Source organism: Lissotriton helveticus, chromosome 8 (genome assembly GCF_964261635.1).
Source record: "Lissotriton helveticus chromosome 8, aLisHel1.1, whole genome shotgun sequence".
In the NCBI taxonomy this organism is placed as follows: domain Eukaryota; kingdom Metazoa; phylum Chordata; class Amphibia; order Caudata; family Salamandridae; genus Lissotriton; species Lissotriton helveticus.
The window spans coordinates 78,240,661-78,260,517 of record NC_136069.1 but is presented as its reverse complement, the minus strand read 5'-3'; the positions used below and the strand labels follow the sequence as shown (position 1 = coordinate 78,260,517).

Genomic DNA, 19,857 nt, shown 5'->3' with positions numbered 1-19,857 from the left:
AGCGCCTGGTTACACTAGGCCAGTGTGTCCCCGCGCTGCGAAACTGCCTTTGGCCACTACACCCCAACCTAACCAGGAAAACTACCCAGAGGAAGGAGATGGGTTTTCAATGTTTCCAAAACTTTTTCCGATCTGACGACCGTTGCGATAGATACAGACAAGAGGGGGGCAGGCTTTCTGCACCTCGGATGGCAATGTGAGACAGTATACAGGTACTGGGTAGAGGTAGTAGCCCCTTTGTCCAAAATGGTAGGCACCCCCATTCCCCTCTCCCCGGTCACAGCGCTTTTGGGTTACACTGAGGAATTGTAAGTCACGCACAGAAAATTCATCTCACTAAGGCTGCTCCGAGCAAAGCAAAGTATAGCATGCAGATGAAGCCGAGGGCGGACTCCTAAATTCTACGAGTGGCTGAATGATCTCATATATTGTAAAGATCAATTAACAACATACGTTGAACTATTGCCAGCAACCTCCCAAGGGACATGTGGGATCCCCTTCTGACTTATCTGTGAGAATACCCAGACTGATGTTTCACATAAAGGGTCAGGAGGCTCTTACCACATACATCTGAATTTAACAGCTAAAAAGACACAAGGGCGGCAAGGACAACACACGCACATGGGTACGCATCCACGTAACTGTCTGATCCCACACTAAGTATTCCCATATTGCAAAGGGATACACAATAGAAGTGTCATATACAATCCAACGGTCAGGAGCTGTGCACCCAGGGGAAAGTGTACTAAGTTACTATGCAACTACCCAAAAGATGTTATTTCTTGATCCTGAACACTGTGGTAATGCGTGAATCATTTATGGACAGGTAAATGGAGCAATCGATAAATTGTGTATGCACTACTGTACCTTAATAAAAACATTAAAAGCAAAAATGTGATTTGCATTCATACCAAATTCTCTTTGGAGTGACGAAAATGGCATAATATCTCCATCTTCAATTATGTCTCTGACCCTGAATATCCCAATTAGCTCCCAGGCCAGAAATTCCTTCAGCTTACATATCTCAGGTCGCCAGTTCCCTCCTATAACGGAGTTATCCTTATAGGTTTTCCATGTCATCCCATAGTAGTCATAGCCCTATCCCAGGCTGCTACTGTGTCCTGAGTGGCAGAGAGGAAACTCCAGGTTCCTGTTCTTCCATACAGATAGTGCTAACAGGACTTCTTACCCATTGTGACCTCCCCGAATCTAAAGGTTGAGTGGTCCAGGGGAGCAGGTGGGCCGCCCAATAATAAGCACTTATGCCAGGTAATGCTAACCTGCCATTGTATTGGTTTCATTGCAGAGTTGTGAGAGCGATCCCGGGCTTTTTGCCTCCTGTAGCATTGTCTGTATGTCCCCCTAAATCTCCCTTACGGTCTCAGGAGGGATCTGGTAATACGTATGTTGCAGTACATGGAGTAATTTAGGTAAAAAATAATTTTAAACAGTGCTGCTCTCCCCATCAACATAAGGGGTAGCCCACACCATCTCTCAATGTATTCTTGGCAGGTCTGCATCACCTTCCCTAGGTTGCAGTCGAAACAAACCACCCCCTCCAATGTTATATATATATATATATATATATATATATATATATATATATATATATATATATATGTATATATATATATATATATGTATATATATATATATATACCTAAATATTTAAATCCATGATTACTATGCGTCGGGTGGACTGGGAGTGGAGGCACTATTGTCTCATTCTACGGTAGACAAAGCACTAATTTGCCCATATTCTTCAAAAAGTTGGAAGGTCAAGGGAAGGGACAGGCTTGGCTCTGTAAGGTACAAAAAAATAGTCTGTGTATAGTTAAATCTTTTATTCTTCCCCTGTTCCCATCCCCCTGCCCCACACCCTCCAGTCTTGCCTGTTATTTGGAAACCACTGATCTCTGGATGGGTTCAGTCCGCACAGGCTAGAGACTCTATAGTTAAGGCAAATAGAATAGGAGATAGGGGATAACCCGGTCTTGTTCCTCTGCCAATGGGAAACTCCCTTGACAGTGCTCCATTCACCCGGACCACAGACATGGGGGCCTGGTAAAATAGTTTAAGCCATTTCCTATACTGAGGCTCAAACTTGACTAGCGTATACTGAAGGAAGGGCCAGTGCACTGCTTCAAACGCCTTTTCAGGGTCAAGTGCTGGAAAGACATGAGGTTGTGGGCGATTCCTGATTTCGTTCAACCAGTTATGCATGCAGCGTAGATTATGTCTGTCAGATCTTCCAGGCATGAAGCCCGATTGGTCCCTTTGAATTAGGGGCTGGAAAGAAAATGCTTAGCCATGAATAAGCCTTGCTCTGAATGGTGACATTTTTAGGTCGAGAAGTGCTGTGGAAGCCTCCGCCCATATTTTTCATTGGCTGGTGTCATTGTCCTTGGTAAATGCTGGCTTCCGATTCAATATGATGCTTCTTAGTCCCTCCTTGTTACCGCCCTGTCTCCTTTTGTGACCGCCCATACGACTGGATCTTTTACTTGCGGTGTTACACTGTCTCCTTCATAAGTCGGCAAGCACTATTTGTTTTCAGCCGGCTTTGACAATAGGGGGCGCGTGTTTATTTTTGCTTTGCGCTTTCACTTTAACAATAGCAGCTGCCTCACCCCACGTGTGCTGTGTGGGGCGGCAGCTAAGGCAGAGTTTTAGTCTTGTGAGCGATTGGGTCTTTCGAGATCCCTACCACGATGTCTGGGACAAATAAGACTTCGTCGTCTGCGATAAGGCAATGTTATAGAAGAGGTAGAAAATGATTGAGATTGAACTTGTTGCGAAAACTTGAACTTCCATGTCTTGAAGTTTAATATAGTCTATTTCTGGAGGTGTTCCGGATCATAAAAGTCTTTAGAATCTCCATCTCTGGTGATGCGAAAACACGCAGGTTCAAGCAAGCCATATTTGATGTCTAATTGGCGCAATTGAGGACGCATGGAGAGAAAAGCTTTCCTCTGTTCGTTTGTTTCCTTAGAAAAATCATCTGCCATGTGAATGAGATGACCCTCGAAGGAAAAACAAACAAGCTGCTGCCAATAATTGTCTTGTTTGTTTGTTACATAGGAAACAGACAATCGGTTTTGGACGCGCTGCAGGATCTTTACGTGGAGGACCAATTCTGTGAGCTCTTTGGAAATGTTCTGGTATTTTGGCCTTCAATATGTTCTGGAAACCCAAAAAATCAGTTCTCCACTGCAAGAATTGGATGAAGAGGGTATATTACATTTTGTTGGCATGTTGTTGGACTGTTTGAGAGCTTCTGCGAATAGGAGTTGTTTAGGAGTCTCGTTTCCCTGCTTAGTAGTAGACATTTGGGAGTTACGTTTTGATGGAAACTCTGAAGAAGCGTGAAGACTGTTCCGCGTTTATATGGGATCACGTTGAAGTTGGTAGACGTGAGACTATTGCCAATGTAGTGAAGCAAACATGCGAGATGATGAATAACTGAGGAATTGTTCAAGTCTATTATAAACTGAAGATGATGAAAGGGTTAACCTCTATTGCAGCTTAGTTTGATGAAGCACAGTTTTGTTAGGTTAAGGAGATATTGAAGGTGCGGTTTAAGGTGAAAGTGAGAAGAAGCAACTGTCAGGGCGCAGCCTCATACATGACGTGCAGACAGCGGTGGAAGACGCAGCCTCAATTCTCCTGTAAAATGCATGGAGGATGTGCGGCTTCAACAAGCGAGTGAAGGAGGCGCGGCTCAGGCGGGGTCAAGTACATAATTTTCGTCAGCGTAGATGGCGCGGCTTCATGAGGGAGAAGAGGCGCGGCCTCAGGAGACACGACAGGCGAGGCGCGCTGAGTGAAGCAGAGCTGCGCATACACCATGCTAACGCTCAGTACAGGAGAGCCGCTACCGTCCTGTCAGGAAACTTGCCCCAATTCATCCTCATATCTTCCGACTCCAGCTGGGCAGGAAGATAAAGCTCCGTAGGAGATGGAAGGTGAGGAAATTCCGTTAGGGGCCCATCCCGTGACGGAGCTCACTCTTCAGGCAGCCATCTTCCTGCGTGTCCAGACCACGCCCCCAGTGCCCACCTATTCTAAATATATTTTTTATGTAACAGTATCCTATTCCCCTCTCAAAACCTCTGACAATCCCAAAACATTAATACTGTTCCGGTAGGAAGCATTATCCAATTTAGATAATTTACTAAGCCTTTCCATTTGATCGAAATATCAAACATCCGCCCCATTTTTAACTGATTTCTGCATTTAGTAATTCTTGTTGTTGCCATATCCGTTAATATGTGGCTTCAAGTTAGGAGAGAAATCTTTATGCAAGTTCCATTAATGCAAATGTTACCCAAATAGTGTTCTATGCGTGAGTTATACACTTTTTTCTTCTCAGTGCAGATGGGGTCAAAGTTGAAAGGAATTGTGCAAATGTTATAAATGTCAGACACATATTAAAGATCAGAAGGTGAGAGAGGGCATGTCTGTCTCACTCAATACCTTATAGATTGGCAACTCAAAAATATGGGAATTCTATCTTTCTAGAACAAAATAATCCCCCACCACTTTAGTCTCCAAGATTCAGCTTGTGAAGTTAAAAAATGAATCCAGTTTGTATGTTTATGTCAACAACTCGCCACATTTTTGCAGTTCATACTTTCCAGTTTGTAAGGTCCACAGTCTCTCCGTTCAGTGGGATAAACTTTGAAGACACATTGTAATTATATATCGGTTTCCTGTAATGTTTTTGTGCATACTTAGCCCATAGACCTCTGTCCCCCCACTGGCAATAAATGAATTGAGCCATGCCGATAACTCATATTTCCCTTATAATCTATTGTGTTTAATGTGGTGAATGTAGATTGTTATTCTACACATGATTTACTGGTCTTCTTTCTGCTTCGTTCCAAGCCGGTTTACCACTAATGTAGACAGAGGGAAAGAAGAATCTCAGCAGAACAAAGATCAGACTCGTCACCTGAAGGCAGTGCTCCGGGATTCAGTCGCAACGCTTGAACAGGTAAAACTCCTCGGAGAAACACATAGGTGCTAGTTCACTAGTAAAGGCCTTGGCAAGACATTTCAAACCGAGTTAAACTGATGGCTTATTTCCAGTGGTTAATTTGTAAACAAAATGAAGTGCCATAGCCCAAACGTTTTCTGAGGAGGCTTCCTGCCACTTCCACCACTGATGTCTCATTCCACAACAGGTGTTCTCTCCTTTTCTATTTCCCTACCACTGCTTTGCTCTTCATTTTCTCCCCCCTTGCATTATTTCATCTGCCCTCCTATCCATGCTCTGCTCTCTTCCCTCCACCTATTTTTAGGTCTCGGCCTAGCGGTACACTGCGCAGCAGTGTTCGCGCAGCCAGAGTCCTATTGTACGCGTTTTGAAAATGGACCTGTAAATTCCACACGCTCGTGCAGGTGTTTTTTCCTTTCCGGTCTGCTATTGGCCTATGCCTGTGTTTAAGTTTTAAAGTGAGCATACCATAGGTCAGAGGCGGGCGCATAGCTCCGCCCCAGGCCTATTGGTGTCTGTTACGCGCATTTCCTGACATATGTTTTAAATTATCCCGGCCAGACACGGGCGCGATAATGGAAAGCATATGTCAGGAAAGACGTGCAGCACCACTCCCGGCGATTGCTTTCAGTTTCCCTCAGCGCGTCTCAGGCGGCCGACAAGCACATAGGGACCCGACCTTCCTCTGTACATCTGGGCTAACCGGAGCAGAGAGGGGAGTGCTGGTACGAGTGTTTTTACGGCCTGCGGACGACGCACCCTCCCAATGAACCTAGGGCTCTGGCTGCTTGGGTAGAGGCATCCGTGCTGCAAGAAGCTGAAAGTGCTTCCACGCTTCAGCCTCTCTTGGCGAACATTAATCTGTCCTGGGAAGTAGGTGCATCCTTTCGCTAACTAAGTAAAGCCACGCTTCGAGATCTCACGTGCCAGGAAGCCCTCCCTCGAAAGCAGCGTGGGTAGGAAGCGGTGCCTCCTCTCTACAGGGCAGCGGCTGTGTCCCGCGCCCGTCTGTGGAGTGGGGCGCAGGGGATGCTCCGGCTCCACGTGATGTGCACCCCATCCTGGGCGGTTGTTATGGAATCTAGGTCTGAGAGGACGGCAAAGCCTTTGCACCTCCCTCGGGAGAGGTGTGGCCCCGCGGCCAGGGCGACTGACGCTGGAATCTGGGGACCACGGTTCGATCCCCGGCTCCGGCGGCAGGTTAGCCCAGCACCATGTGACTCTGGGCAATAGCTTGCTTAATCTTCCCGACGGCCCCCAGCGCCTAGAGACCCTTACGGGTGATTGTGCGCTTTACAAATGTGGACTTTACTTTACTTTACGGGCTGCAGCCCTGTGTGTGTGTCATTGTGCTACTGTACTCTAGCGCTGTATATAGTGCACGCGGCACAAAACGCTCATCACTTATACTCCGGAAGAGCAGTCGAGCTTTAAGTGGGATGAAAAAACTAGGGGGGGCTCGTAAAGGGGCGTGACCACTGTAATTAAGGATGTGATTTAAAACACATGAGCTCAAAATCTGTGTTTAGCACACTGTGCCGCCCGACTTGTATTTTAATGTTTCTGTCATTGCATCCAGAGATACGATACAAGTGACATCATACCTACAACAAGGCAGGACCATTGGCTTTGTCAATGGTTGTTAGTTGTACCTGGGGGTGCACCTCGTCCCGCGGGCTGCAGCCCTGTGTGCGTGTCATTGCGCTACTGTACTCTAGCGCTGTATGTAGTGCACGCGGCACAAAGCGCTCATCACTTATACTCGGGAAGAGCAGTGGAGCTTTAAGTAGGATGAAAAAACTAGGGGTCTCGTAAAGGGGCGAGGCCACTGTAATTAAGGTCGTGATTTAAAACACATGAGCTAAAAATCTGTGTTTAGTACGATGTGCCGCCCGACTTGTATTTTGATGTTTCTGTCATTGCATCCAGAGATACAATACAAGTGACATCATACCTACAACAAGGCAGGACCATTGGCTTTGTCAATGGTTGTTAGTTGAACCTGGGGTGCACCTCATCCCGCGGGCTGCAGCCCTGTGTCGGTGTCATTGTGCTACTGTGCTCTTGCGCTGTATGTAGTGCACACGGCACAAAGCGCTCTTCACTTATACTCTGGAAGAGCAGTGGAGCTTTAAGTGGGATGAAAAAACTAGGGTGGCTCGTAAAGGGGCGTGGCCAATGTAATTAAGGGCGTGATTTAAAACACATGAGCGAAAAATCTGTGTTTAGCACACTGTGCCGCCCGATTTGTATTTTGATGTTTCTGTCAGTGCATCCAGATATACGAGTGACATCATACCTTCAACAAGGCAGGAGACAGCATACCACCACCCTGGGCTGACATTGCTGAGCTGCCGACGGGGTGTTGTCATCCTGATCGCCGCCGACCGTCACAGGCCTGAAGATGGCTGCCGGCGCTCGACCGGGGCCAGTCATCACCAGTGTGCCTCTATCCACTGCCCTAGGACAGCAGGCCCGCTCGACCCACCATATTGCGGGCATGCAGAGGCACACTCAACCAGTGCTACACCCTAAGTAGGCCTGTCCACTTGCCGATGGCCTATGAACTCAGCGGCTTCCCCACCCTAGTGTGCTACGTCCTACTGTAGACTACAACATCACGTAGGACCCGTGCGGCGACGAGGGGGTAAGCCGTCGGGCCAAGGGGCACACCGGAGCCTGGCATGGAAATGGCAGTTGTACGAGATGGAAGCCATGCTGTAAAGGCGAGTCCTACTTCCAAGCTTGCGGCCTCCCCTTCCCCTCTCACCCTGAGGGGGTGTGAGAAGTTGGCCTGATATATGATGTTCACTAGTTTTAGTGACCACCTTGTATCAGTCCAAACAACCCTTATGGTGATTGGTCGTAAGTCAACCTTATAGACCAGCTATCCTAATGGTAGCATGGACAAAGCAGTCTTAGGCTAAACTCTTTTGGCATGTGAAGCCAGCTGTTTTACCACATATAACCCCTTGAATACCAGATGAAAGGACACCACACTGGTTGTTATGAAAATAAACAATATATTTATTAATAACAAACACCTCTGAACTCATCATCATCATCAAAATTTCTTTATTCGACTGTGTGAGATAGTCATAAAAGTACCAAAAAATACACATACATATATTAACACCAGTTTAAAAAAAGTCATATCAATAAAGGCAACGGATCACAAGATAGGATGTAAGTGCTCAAACAAATGTAAGTATACCAATTAATCAGAGACATATTTACAAAGGTCGGATAAAAATAGGGGTTAGCCTTCCATGCTTTTTCTGAATTTCAGGGCTGTCTTTAAAAAGTTACATATGAACAAAGTGCTTTCACAGTGCAGCATTTGAAGATAAAGTAGTGCTGGTCTTATTTGCACAAAGTTCATTTTTTTAAAAAGAGGTATTAAAAACATTTTCCGTGGTAACATGTAATAGGAGCATACAAATAAAAAGTGTGCCAGATCTTGCGGAGACTTATTGTCGCAGCCGCAAGTTGGCAACACTTGTCCCCTATGGGCTCCACTGGGCACAGCTAGCATCAAATGAAACAAGTCAAATCGAAATCTAGTCAGCAGGAAGCGCTCATATCTGGAAATGGGCCAGGATAGGTATGGTTCAATATGCATGCAAGATTTAGTTAAAACGTGTCTCAACACACTATCCTTCTTCAGTTCTAACTCTTCCCTGACGAGCTGTCGAGACAACAGGAAAGCATCCTTTACAGATGTTATGTCATGCTTAGATACTTGCTGTGGTGTCAGAAAAAGATCCAGCCTACCCAGATCTTGAAGACAGTTTCTAATATATTTTAGCCAAGGGATCTTTAGTTTTCCTTCCCAATTAAGTGCTTCGAGAAGGATGGTTTGGGTAAATGGAATTTCATCGTTCAACCAACAATCAAGCCAACACAACAGCGGTTTTACAGCAATCTTGTCCCCAAGGTGTGGCATGCCCAGTTCCTCATGAATGGAAAAATTAGCTGTGCTTTTTGGGAGACACAAGACTTGTTTTAAAAAGTTATTTTCAGTGGTTACAATGTCACCCACTGGGACAAAGCCCCACAGTTCACTCCCATAACTGGCGACGGCGATGCTTTTAGCTTGATATAATTTCAATGTAGCAACCACTGGCGTGTTTCCCATTTAGCGCACAAAGTCAATTATTGCAGCATTAGTCCTTATTATTTCTCCTTTCTTTTTCCTTACTGCTGGACCCCATTTGAGTTTGTGGTCGAACAATACACCAAGATATGAGAAAGTTTTTGTTATGGGTATTTTTTCCCCGTTGATAAGGAAAGGGTAGGATTTTTTTGAGCCCGGACCTACTTTCATAACAACTCCTCTGAACTCTTTATGAGGTCAGAGGGCTAAGCACATGACAATCTCTTAGGAAAAATACGATAAGTTGCACAAAATTACAATGGTGCCTTAGGGGCACGACAAACCATATACTAAGTAAATGGTATAAGGAAAGCAATAGAAGGAATGGAGCTGTCCAGAGGCTGTAGGTTCACTGGGACTACACTATCCTAACCTCAGGTAAGTAATAGGAGGCCCACGGGACGCGTGTACAGAGTGTGAACTCACACGCGAGATGCGGAACAAAGTCAATGGACAGTACAGTTTACGAAAAAGATCAGTCTTTACTATCTAGGACTAAAACGACTGGAAATCTGGACACTAAGAGAGTTAATCTACCCTTGAGCACCGAAATGCTCTTGTTACCTCACCCACGGGCTGCGGGTGCATAGGTGTCAAAGTGTGTCGGGTTTCCGCGTCGAAGTCTATGGAGCCTTGAAGAAAGATGCTGCAGGCGACCAAGTGGAAGATGTCCGGTGCGATCCACGGGTGGATCGAGGAAGAAGAGGACCTGAAAGCAGAGGGGACAGTGTTCAAAGTCACTAGCCAGTGACCGGTGTGGAACTAGGAAGGAACCAGGTGCTGTCGTCGCGATCAGGTGAAGAGTGGACGCTTGTCTCTGCAGCCACGTGGACCAGGAGGTGTCTTCGATGACCAGGATGGAGGCACGAGCTGTCCCACGCAGGCTCTCGCTGTCGGCGGTGTCGGATCCGGATTTGGAGTCAACAGGCCTTGGCAAAGGCAACCCACGCGGTGAGTGGAAACGGCGTCTGAAGTGGACCAGGAGGGTCCGGGGTGCTCCTCTTTTGGAAGGGAGCAAGGGCCAGTCTGGAGTAACCAGACCAGCAGTGAAGATTTCAAGAATCGTTGTCTAGGAGGCCACTAGACAGCCGGCAATTGACCAGACAACGCGTCGAGCAGCACTCAAGCAAAAGGGCCCCACGCAGATCTCGTGGATGCTGGGGGGCTGGTCTTCGGTGCAGGAGCTGCTCGGGGCTGGGGCTTCTTAATCCCCAAAGCACTTTCTCGAGGATGCCTCTGAAGTCGTGCTGGAAGCAAAGTGCATTTTCTCAAAGATGGCCGGTCCCACGTGTCTCGTCGCACCCACGGATCTCAGCTGTGCTGCAGATGTAGGTTGAGGTCGGTGAGGTCTGGAAGTCCGGATCTCGTCGGGCTCTGAAGTCTGGTTCCGGCAGGAAGGGCGACAAAGTGAACCGCTAGGACGCTTGATGGTGCCTGCAGTTGCAGGGTGGACACTCCTTGTCCACAAGGGAGATTCTTCAGTCTTCTGTGGAGCAGAACGTCGAAGTCCAGAGTTTCTTCTTTGTAGAGTTGTTCAGGATAATCTAATTTGGAATGGGACCAGCTCCTACCTTTATTCTCCTAAAGGGGGCTGCACTAGTGACTAGGTCCCTCCCATGGGTGGGACCAGGAAGGGGGGTGGTTACACCCCCTATCCTTTGTCCGGTTTCGCGCCAGAGCTGGGGCTGGAGTGCCCCAGCAACTGGTTTGAACCGGTGTATGCACAGGCATGTCTCATTCCTTTCAGGCCTGTCCTACCTAATACACAAAATCCTGTCTGGGGTGGTGCTAGCACCTCCCAAGGCAGGAAACCCTTTGTCCAGGCCTCCCTCGCTGGAAGGACTCCCAGCAGCAGGTCAGACTTGTGTCTGTGGTGGCAGCATCCATTTTGTGATGCTAAGGCTCGAGTTAACTTTAACCGGGGTTCACAGTTACATACATGTCGTGTCCCTCTAAAAGGGTGGAATGCTACCCCCGTCGCCAGAATTGGCTAGGGGGTAGTATTCCAATTCGTGTGACACCTTACTCGACATGTTTTGATAATGCTATACCAAAGTTAGCATTCAACCGCGAGGATTATAATGCACTTAAGAGTATATGGTATAGCGTTATAATGGAACAGCTATTAGGACTTGGTTCCGCAAGCTGCAGACGGGCTCAGCTCATGCCAGAGCACCATCTCACATAATTCCAAGCACTCTGCATTCAGGATTGATAAGGCCTGCCATAGGAGTGACTGATAGGAATATATGTGTCCATTTTAGGGTTAGATATAGGTATACTATATCTATAGCAAAGGGTGATTACACCACCTTGCCCCAGCTGTCTTACCAGCCAGTTGTGTCTGTTTAGATGGCCAGCCAGGGGTGGCATAATACATGCTTCAGCCCCAGGTAGGCCCTGGGTACCTAAGGTAAACTGTACAGGGACTGATAAGGTGGCCCAGTACCAATTGGTAAATGCACCTAAAGTACATGGATGTCAATTTAGAGAGAGAACAGCTAGGCTGTGGGTCTGATTAGCAGGCCCACAGCCAGGGAAAGTCGTAAACCAGTGAAGCAAAAAGCAAAAATCTGGGGTGACCATAGGATTGCAGACCCTACTCTCCTACAGGGGGTACATAAACACAGCGCTCCACTGTGGTAGCCCAGCTGCCTGGAGGACAGTCACAGACCGCCTCGTCCCATCGAAGTCAGGCCTGAGGACAGACTGGTGCACAGCGAGGGACACCCCCGCTTCTCTTTATTGGTGTTTCTGAGCCCTTTCTCTGAAGGGTGACGTGGGGTGCCCTCTAGAATCCCGCTCAGGTACAGGTGGTGTGGGGTTTCGTCCTCTGCAGACACTGCCCTGAGACTGAGGGACCTCACGGCCGGTGGCCTCCAAGCATTACCTGGACCAGATTCACACCGGGGCACCACCACTGTATCTGACCCACCCAACTGCCCCGGCACCTGAGAAGCCCTGCAGATTGAGGACTGTCGCTCTTGTGGTTGTTGTTGGCGGTACCCTCCTCCCCCTTCCAGTCTTGGGCGATGCCCTCTGGCAAATCCAAATACATTGGCAAACACTCAAGGCAGCTCTACTTCTCGGTGGCCCTCACTCAGCCCCGCACCAGGCCCACTGCCAAGGGAACGGCAGCCATTCAAGTCCCGGTCCCTGCTGGCCCACTGCATGACGCCACCATGGACAGGATCTTTCAGGAAATCACAGCAGTGGATCACCGTCTGGGCGGGATGTATCTGAACAGCGCTGAGCTCACGGCCAGACCAAATCCATCCGCTCTGACATTGCGAGATTCCAAAAGAGGGTGGAAGGCTTGGAGCACCGGGTTGAGGCTGTAGAGGACCGCCTTAATACCATCCCAAAGCGGGATCAGGAACTTCTGTTCAAAAGCAGCAAAGTTATTGAACTGGAAGACTGGAGCCACAGGGACAGTGTCCACTTTTTTCAATTCCCAGAGCGTGTGGAGGGAACACCAGTGACTTCACCAGCGACTCACCTTTAACACTCCCTTGGAACTCCAGCGGGCACACCGCATGGGGCTGGCTCACCATGACTGGTCAGCATGACCAGCCTCATCATTGCTTGCTTCCTGAGACATGAGAAAACCCGGCAGTTACTCACAGTGGCTCACTACCATGGCCCCTATGTGCTTAAGCAGCATGAAATCCGCATGGCAGCGGATTCCTCCAGGGAGACCAGATCAGTGACCGTCTTAAAACTTTCCTGTCCCTCCAGCCCCAGCTCTGACAAATGGACATTAATCACGGTCTGTACGAACCTGCTCGGATGTGGATAACCAAGGACGACAGGTCTAAGGACTTCTTCGAACCGGAGGACCTCCAACTCTTCCTAGATAGCTTCACTTACCATGGATACTGCACCCCGGGACCCTCTTCGTCAATGGCTGTTCATCCCATAGCAGCCCCAACGCCCTCTCTGGAGGGCGATGGCACACTGATGGCAAGCCCCGCAACAGAGGCAAGGATTCCGAGAGGGCAGCACGATTGCAGGGTGACCACACACTCCAGGCCATGGCCACCTACGTGTAGTATCAAGACAAGGAAAAGTCCCTAGCTCCTTTGTGTGCTATATGTGGCTCATAGACATTTGACTCCCAGCGATGGCATTGTGCCTAACTGTATGTGAAGTTCCGCTCCTGGCTTGATACGTTCTTGCGGCTCCCCTCCTGCTTCCTGCTCTAGGTTGCCACGCTTCTAGTGCTTTCCTTTGTCGCTGTATTGTGAAGCGCCCTGCAGGACACTGTTGCTGTGTTTGTCCTTTTCTTCTTTTTTGGGTCACACCTGTTTAGACTGTTTGTATTTGTTGCTTGCACATTTGCTACCTGACACATTATGCCATTTGCAAGGGGACTGTGGGGCCATGGCACACTACCTATTGCATCCTCTATTCTTCCTGGCCCTCTCTACCCTGGTCTACCCCACCCCCAGGGACCCCTTCTTTCTGCCCCTCTACGTGAAGAGTACCCCTCGCAGGGTACCTGAAGGTTTTGTTTCTAGCCTGGTCTTGATGGGCCCCTACCCGTTCTTCCATCATCCCCCCCCATGTCATAGACGCCCTTGCTTCCGGGTAGGGACCCCCCAGCGCACTGGCTCCACAAGGTCTAAAGTTCTACGTCCCAAGGGCCCAGCTTTGAGCCAGGAACTAGCTTTTTCCTTACTGTTCCCCTCCTTCCCCTCACAATAACCTACTCCACAAGCTCCCCACCTCCTTTAATGGGGCACTCCTGGCCCATACTGCTTCATACCCGTGGGCCATCCCTACTGTCGCTAACCCAGCCCCCACTCATCATCCCTCCTCTTCTTTTTATTTCTCTCTCCTTTCTTCTCTTTCCTTCCCCTCTCTTCCCTCCTTCTACTCTCTCTCCTCCCTCTTTCTTCTCCTCCCTTCTCTTTCCTTCTAGTCTGTCCTTTTTTTCTAATTTTTTCCTCTTCTCTTGCTTGATTCCGCCCTCTCTCCTCATCTGCCCTTCCACCTCCTTTCCTCCCCAATCTCTCCCGTCCCCCCCTCTCTATTTCCTTGATCCACCCCCTTCCCTACTTAAGGAATTTCACCCGATACCTCCTCCCGCTGATTTCCTCCGGCCTTTGCCCACTGGATCAGTCTTTCACGATACTGCTGCATGTTACCACTGCAGCCATGGCTTGCCCTGACTCATGCGTCCCGCCCTCTTTGCGTTCTCTCGTGGAACGTCAACGGCCAGCACACTATGTCAAACGCAAGAAAGAGCTCTCATATTTGCAATCAAAACGGGCAGATGTGGCTCTCTTTCAGTCGACCCACCTCGATAGCCTAGAATCTGATCAATTGTGTCAGGACTGGGTGGGGACAGTGATCCATAGTAGCGCCCCGGAACCTCCGGATGCGGGAGGCTTATCTTCTCAGAAATATGGGGTACCAACCCTTCTTCGCAAATCATTTTACATTACTGTCATCAAGTCTTGGACTGACCCGGACGATAGGTACGTCTGTGTCAAGTTGCGACTTGTGGACAAGTTGTTTTGCGTAGAAGGACATGGATGGTCAGAGCGATGAAATGTTTTAGACACTCACACTATAAGGAACTGGGTGAAGACTGATTTGTATATAGCGGGTTCTGAACTGGGGTGGCTAAAGAACGATGATGGATTCAACCCAGATCTGTGACTAGGGGTGAGTGTCTGAAAAGTTTCAGTGCTCCGTCCATCATCTCCTTGTGTTTACTTTGGCCATACAACATAGGCCTGTACCAGGAGACCCGTCCTTTCTTTCTTAACATCCTACACCAAAAAGTTTGGTGGGTCAAGCATCCATCAGCAGATGAAACCCAAACTACTTACCCACTAAGCCTCCGGATAGGGAGTCCAAGGGGCCCAGATGTGGGTCCCTTGCTCACTTTTCCACTGGATTCAAGTTAGCTTGGCCAATGAAGGGTGTTACCCAGAAACCGGTCCAGGGATGCTTGTTTCCGGGTCAGGGAACGCCTGGCATTTCGGGCTGGACTGTTACAATGAGGCACAGGGTCAAGACTGATTTGCATATAGCTGGGCCTGAACTGAGGTGGTGAAGTGAGCTAATAAATGATGATGGATTCAACCCAGATCTGTGACTCTGGGTGAGTGTCTGAAAAGTTTCAGCGCTCCGTCCATCATCTCCTTGTGTTTGCTTTGCTATGTCAACTGACTTCCCAGGGGTGTTCAGCCATCCCTTACAAACATGCCTTGTGATGGCACATGCATGATTGGTGAGAAGGCAGGTTCAATGCTTGAGCTCTTTAAAGACAGCTGGGCACTGCCCTGTCATTGATACTTACCATGGCCCCATTCTGCCATATGCTCCCTGTGTGGCTATGGTAGGGGCTACCAATCGTGTATATTTCTACCCAGCCACCATAGCCTGCAGGCTCCGCAGTCCTTTAGTGGCCGCAGACACGAATCCCACAAGCCACAAGGGACCCAAAGCCAGAGATTTGCCAGTCTGGTAACCCCCCATGCCGTCACAGTCTCCAAACCTCTTTAACATGAGCTTGCAACCTCACAGGCGGGAAACAACCTTTACAACGCAACTTTTACAACGAACTACCATTACAACGAAATTTTTACAACGCAAAAACTTTTACAATGCATACCATTACAACGCAGGATTTTACAACGCAAGTACCTTTACAACGCATACCATTACAACGTAAGTATTGGTAAGTATATAATTATTTTTAAAATATTATATGTTTGAGTTTTTGGGTAAAGGGGTATTTTTAGGGTTCAGGGTCAGTTTTCAGTTTTTGGGTAAAGGGATATGTTTAGGGTTCAGGGTCAGTTTTCAGTTTTTGGGTAAAGGGGTATTTTTAGGGTTCAGGGTCAGTTTTCAGTTTTTGGGTAAAGGGGTATTTTTAGGGTTCAGGGTCAGTTTTCAGTTTTTGGGTAAAGGGGTATTTTTAGGGTTCAGGGTCAGTTTTGGGTTTTTGGGTAAAGGGGTATTTTTAGGGTTCAGGGTCAGTTTTGGGTTTTTGGGTAAAGGGATATTTTTAGGGTTCAGGGTCAGTTTTCAGTTTTTGGGTAAAGGGGTATTTTTAGGGTTCAGGGTCAGTTTTGGGTTTTTGGGTAAAGGGGTATTTTTAGGGTTCAGGGACAGTTTTGGGTTTTTGGGGTACAGGGTTAATTTGTAAAAATAAAATAAAATTATATTTAAATTAATTAAATGTAATTAAATAAAAATTAATTATATGTTAATAATTTAAATTAGTTTAAATAAAAAAAATATTTTTAGGGTTCAGGGTCAGTTTTGGGTTTTTGGGGTACAGGGTTAATTTGTAAAAATAAATTAAAATTATATTTAAATTAAATTAATTAAATAAAAATAAATAAAATTTAATTATATTTTTATAATTTAAAATAATTTATATTAAAAAAAATATTATATACTTACCAATATTTACGTTGTAATGGTATGCGTTGTAAAAGTATTTGCGTTGTAAAATCTTGCGTTGTAATGGTATGCGTTGTAAAAGTTTTTGCGTTGTAAAAAATTTGTTGTAATGGTAGTCGTTGTAAAAGTATGCGTTGTAACGTCATACATCCTCACAGGCACCCAGTTGGGGCATGACCCAGCACAACCTGGCCATAACTTTGTATAAATGAGTGCTCCAAATTATTCAGCAGTGTAACGCCCCATCCATTGGAACTCTGTTAACCATGCTACCATCCTCAGATCGGTTGACAGATGATCATCTCTCTCTGTTGTATCAGGAAGTATATGATATTTTGGCCAAACGGGCCATCAAGAAGGTGTCTGCATCAGAAGTAGGTTGTGGTTGTCGATCCCGGTACTTTCTGGTGCCCTAAAAAGACAGAGGCCTCTGCCCTATTCCAGATCCGAGCCCTCTCATCTAATTCCTGAAGAAAGAGAAGTTAAAAATGCTCACATTGGCTCAGGTCCTGGCTGACCTGGACCCTGGAGACTGGATGGTAGTGCTGGATTGTCAGGATACATATTTCCATTTACCTGTACTGCTGTCCCATAGACTTTACCTGCGATTCACAGTGGGCCACAAGCCCTTTCAGTTTTCTGTTCTCGTCTTTGGCCTTACCATTGTCTCTTGGGTGTTCATGAAAGGGATGATGGTAGTTGCAGCCCATCTCCTGAAATCAGGGGGTTCCAGTCTTACTCCACCTTGACAACTGACTTTTTATGGCAGGGTCGCCCCAGGCAGTTGTCACCCAACTCCAGACTATGATGGACCGTCTGCCTTTACAGGGGTTCACTATCAACCTGCCAAGTTGCACCTGAATCCCTCTTTATCGCTTCCTTTCATCTAAGCCATTCTGGACACAGTGCATTTGTGTCCTTTTTTAGGCGATGGTGCAATGTTTCAACCTCTGTCTAGGATTTCAATGAGGTGCTGGTAAAGCATGCCTGCTGGATTATGTAGCTCTGCAGTGCTAACTCAAGTACCAATGTGCACAGCATCAGGGAAATCTCTCTGACCTTGTCCAGATATCAGACGGAGCTGCAAAAGAAATGCAGTGCTGGCTATTGAACCACAATTGCGCCAGCGGCAGATCCTTCTCCCTTCCGTACCCAGATTTGACAGTGGTGACAGATGCCTCACTCGTGGGTTTGGACATTCATCTAAAAGTGGTGGAGATCAGAGGGCTCTGGTCTTTGGCAGACTCTGAGCTTCACATCAACTTGTTGGAGTTGAGAGCAATTCACTTGGCATTGAAAGCCTCCAAGCGTCCCTCCACAAAACCGTATACACCTGTTTTGTGGTGTGGTGTGGTGTGGTGTACTGAAAAACATGTTGATCCTCTTTCTGCACCCTTGTCTGAAGTGTTACTATTTGTTTTGTCGTTAGCCCAGCAAGGCCTTGCTCTGGTCCGTGTTAAGGAGTATCTTCCGACTATCTCAGCTGTTTCGAGGTTGCCGGATCAACCCTCCCTATTAAGGTCACCTATTGTGATACGTTTCCTGAAGGGTCTTCCACACAGCTTCCCCCAATTCTTTTGTTATGTCCCAGTGGGACTTTAATTCGGTTTTAACTCTCTTAACATATTCACCTTTTGAACCCATGCATAATTGCCTCCTACGTCTTCTGCTGGTCAAAACATTCTTCTAGTTGACCAATACATTGGCCAGGAGGGACAGCAAGGTGCTAGCACCTTCTGTTAACCCTCCGTACAGCAGCTTCTTCCGAGACTGACTGGTTCTCCTTACTCGTGCCTCTTTTGTGCCAAAGGTGGTCACACCTTTCCATCATTCCATGTTCCTTTCTTCACTACTCCACTGCATTAGCTTGTAGAATCTATGTCCTTGACATCAGTCAAGCTGCAATGTGGGCATCCTTGCGCACTTTCACCAAACACTACTCCATTGACAGTCAGGTACGCCATAATAGGCACTATGCCTGTTCAGTCCTCCAGGATTTTTTGGTTTGAACCTGTTTGCAGACCCACCTCCAGGGAGGAATTGCTTTGGTATCTATTTTAAGGTAAGTAATCTGCAACTACAAGTCTCTTATCAGATGGACAAGTTATTTAACTTCAGTAAAGCCTTATCTGGTAGAGACTATCTAGATGCAGATTCCTTATCAGCCCCCAAACCTCCCAGTTTCTGCGAACCGGTCTTCCTACCTAAAAAGCTCTCTGTATGTCCTTAGTTTCTGGAGACGGATCAGTCAGCCTTCCGACATGGCTCTGTGCTACTGGCATGGCAAGAGTGACATAAGGAAACTGATTTTAGCACATTGGGGTGGAACCTATGTAAGCACCTTGCACGTCACATTCATCATGGACGATGCCAGAGCGGAGGCGATCGGTACCACCACCTGGTGCGCAGAGGTACTGCTCAAGATTTTCCAGATCCAGTCTGATTCCTGGGGAATATCCTAATGTAAGGAATTTGCGGCTGGATAGATTCTGTACCAGATAGGGCGTTACCAAATTTAAGTAACTTGTTCATCACCAAATTAATACCAGGCCTGTTGCATTGCCAATGCTCGTTCTTTATTTATTTTTTTTAATGATAGAATTAATTAGATGAGGATGAAGCAGTAATTTTGCCTCAAAATTATGATGAGAAGATTTCGTAATTTCTTTTTGGAAAAACATGGGGACCCCTACTAAAACAAATGAAGTTGCTATACATAGGGATAGAAAGCTAATTATGTAAAACAAAAATAGCAAACAAATATTTTTTCTCTCAAAAAAGAGTCAATAAATTCTAGGTGCAGATATAGTCTAACACATAATATAGAAAAATATATTTTTATTTTATTTTCATTTCTTATTTGTTTAGATTTATGGTTTTAGCTCATTCTTTTCTTTTTCAACTGTATAGATTCTGTAATTGTAAAAAATTCTGCATGTACATTTACATTTTTATTTTCGCTGATTATATACATGTATATTTGACTCAAACCAGAAAACATATGATGATTAAATAACAATTTTTTTCTCCAAAACAAATGATAAATTGATGTCGGCAAGCGGCAGAATAGAGACTACACGCGTTTCGGCACTGCTGCCTTCATCAGGCCACCGTCTATTTGCACAACCATATATATTTGGGCTTTGCGAACTGATAGGGTGCTTGAATGATATAGCATCTGGTTTGGACAAGGATTATTTAATGACAAAATATGCCGCATATAGTGCTGTAAATACTTCTGGACTCTTTCGTAGTAAACCAGATATGATTACACGAT

The 19,857-nt window shown here is 46.7% G+C and overlaps 1 protein-coding gene across 3 annotated transcripts in view; it reads left to right on the top strand.

The window, feature by feature from the left end:
• The window catches only part of GRAMD1C (GRAM domain containing 1C), a 1,372,139-nt gene that overhangs the window by 1,345,774 nt on the left and 6,508 nt on the right, over window positions 1-19,857 (top strand). For all 3 annotated transcript variants that reach the window (XM_078656659.1, XM_078656660.1, XM_078656661.1), the window contains exon 17: window positions 4,888-4,996. In XM_078656659.1, the coding sequence (XP_078512785.1) occupies window positions 4,888-4,996 (109 nt within the window). The remainder of the gene's footprint in view (window positions 1-4,887; window positions 4,997-19,857) is intronic.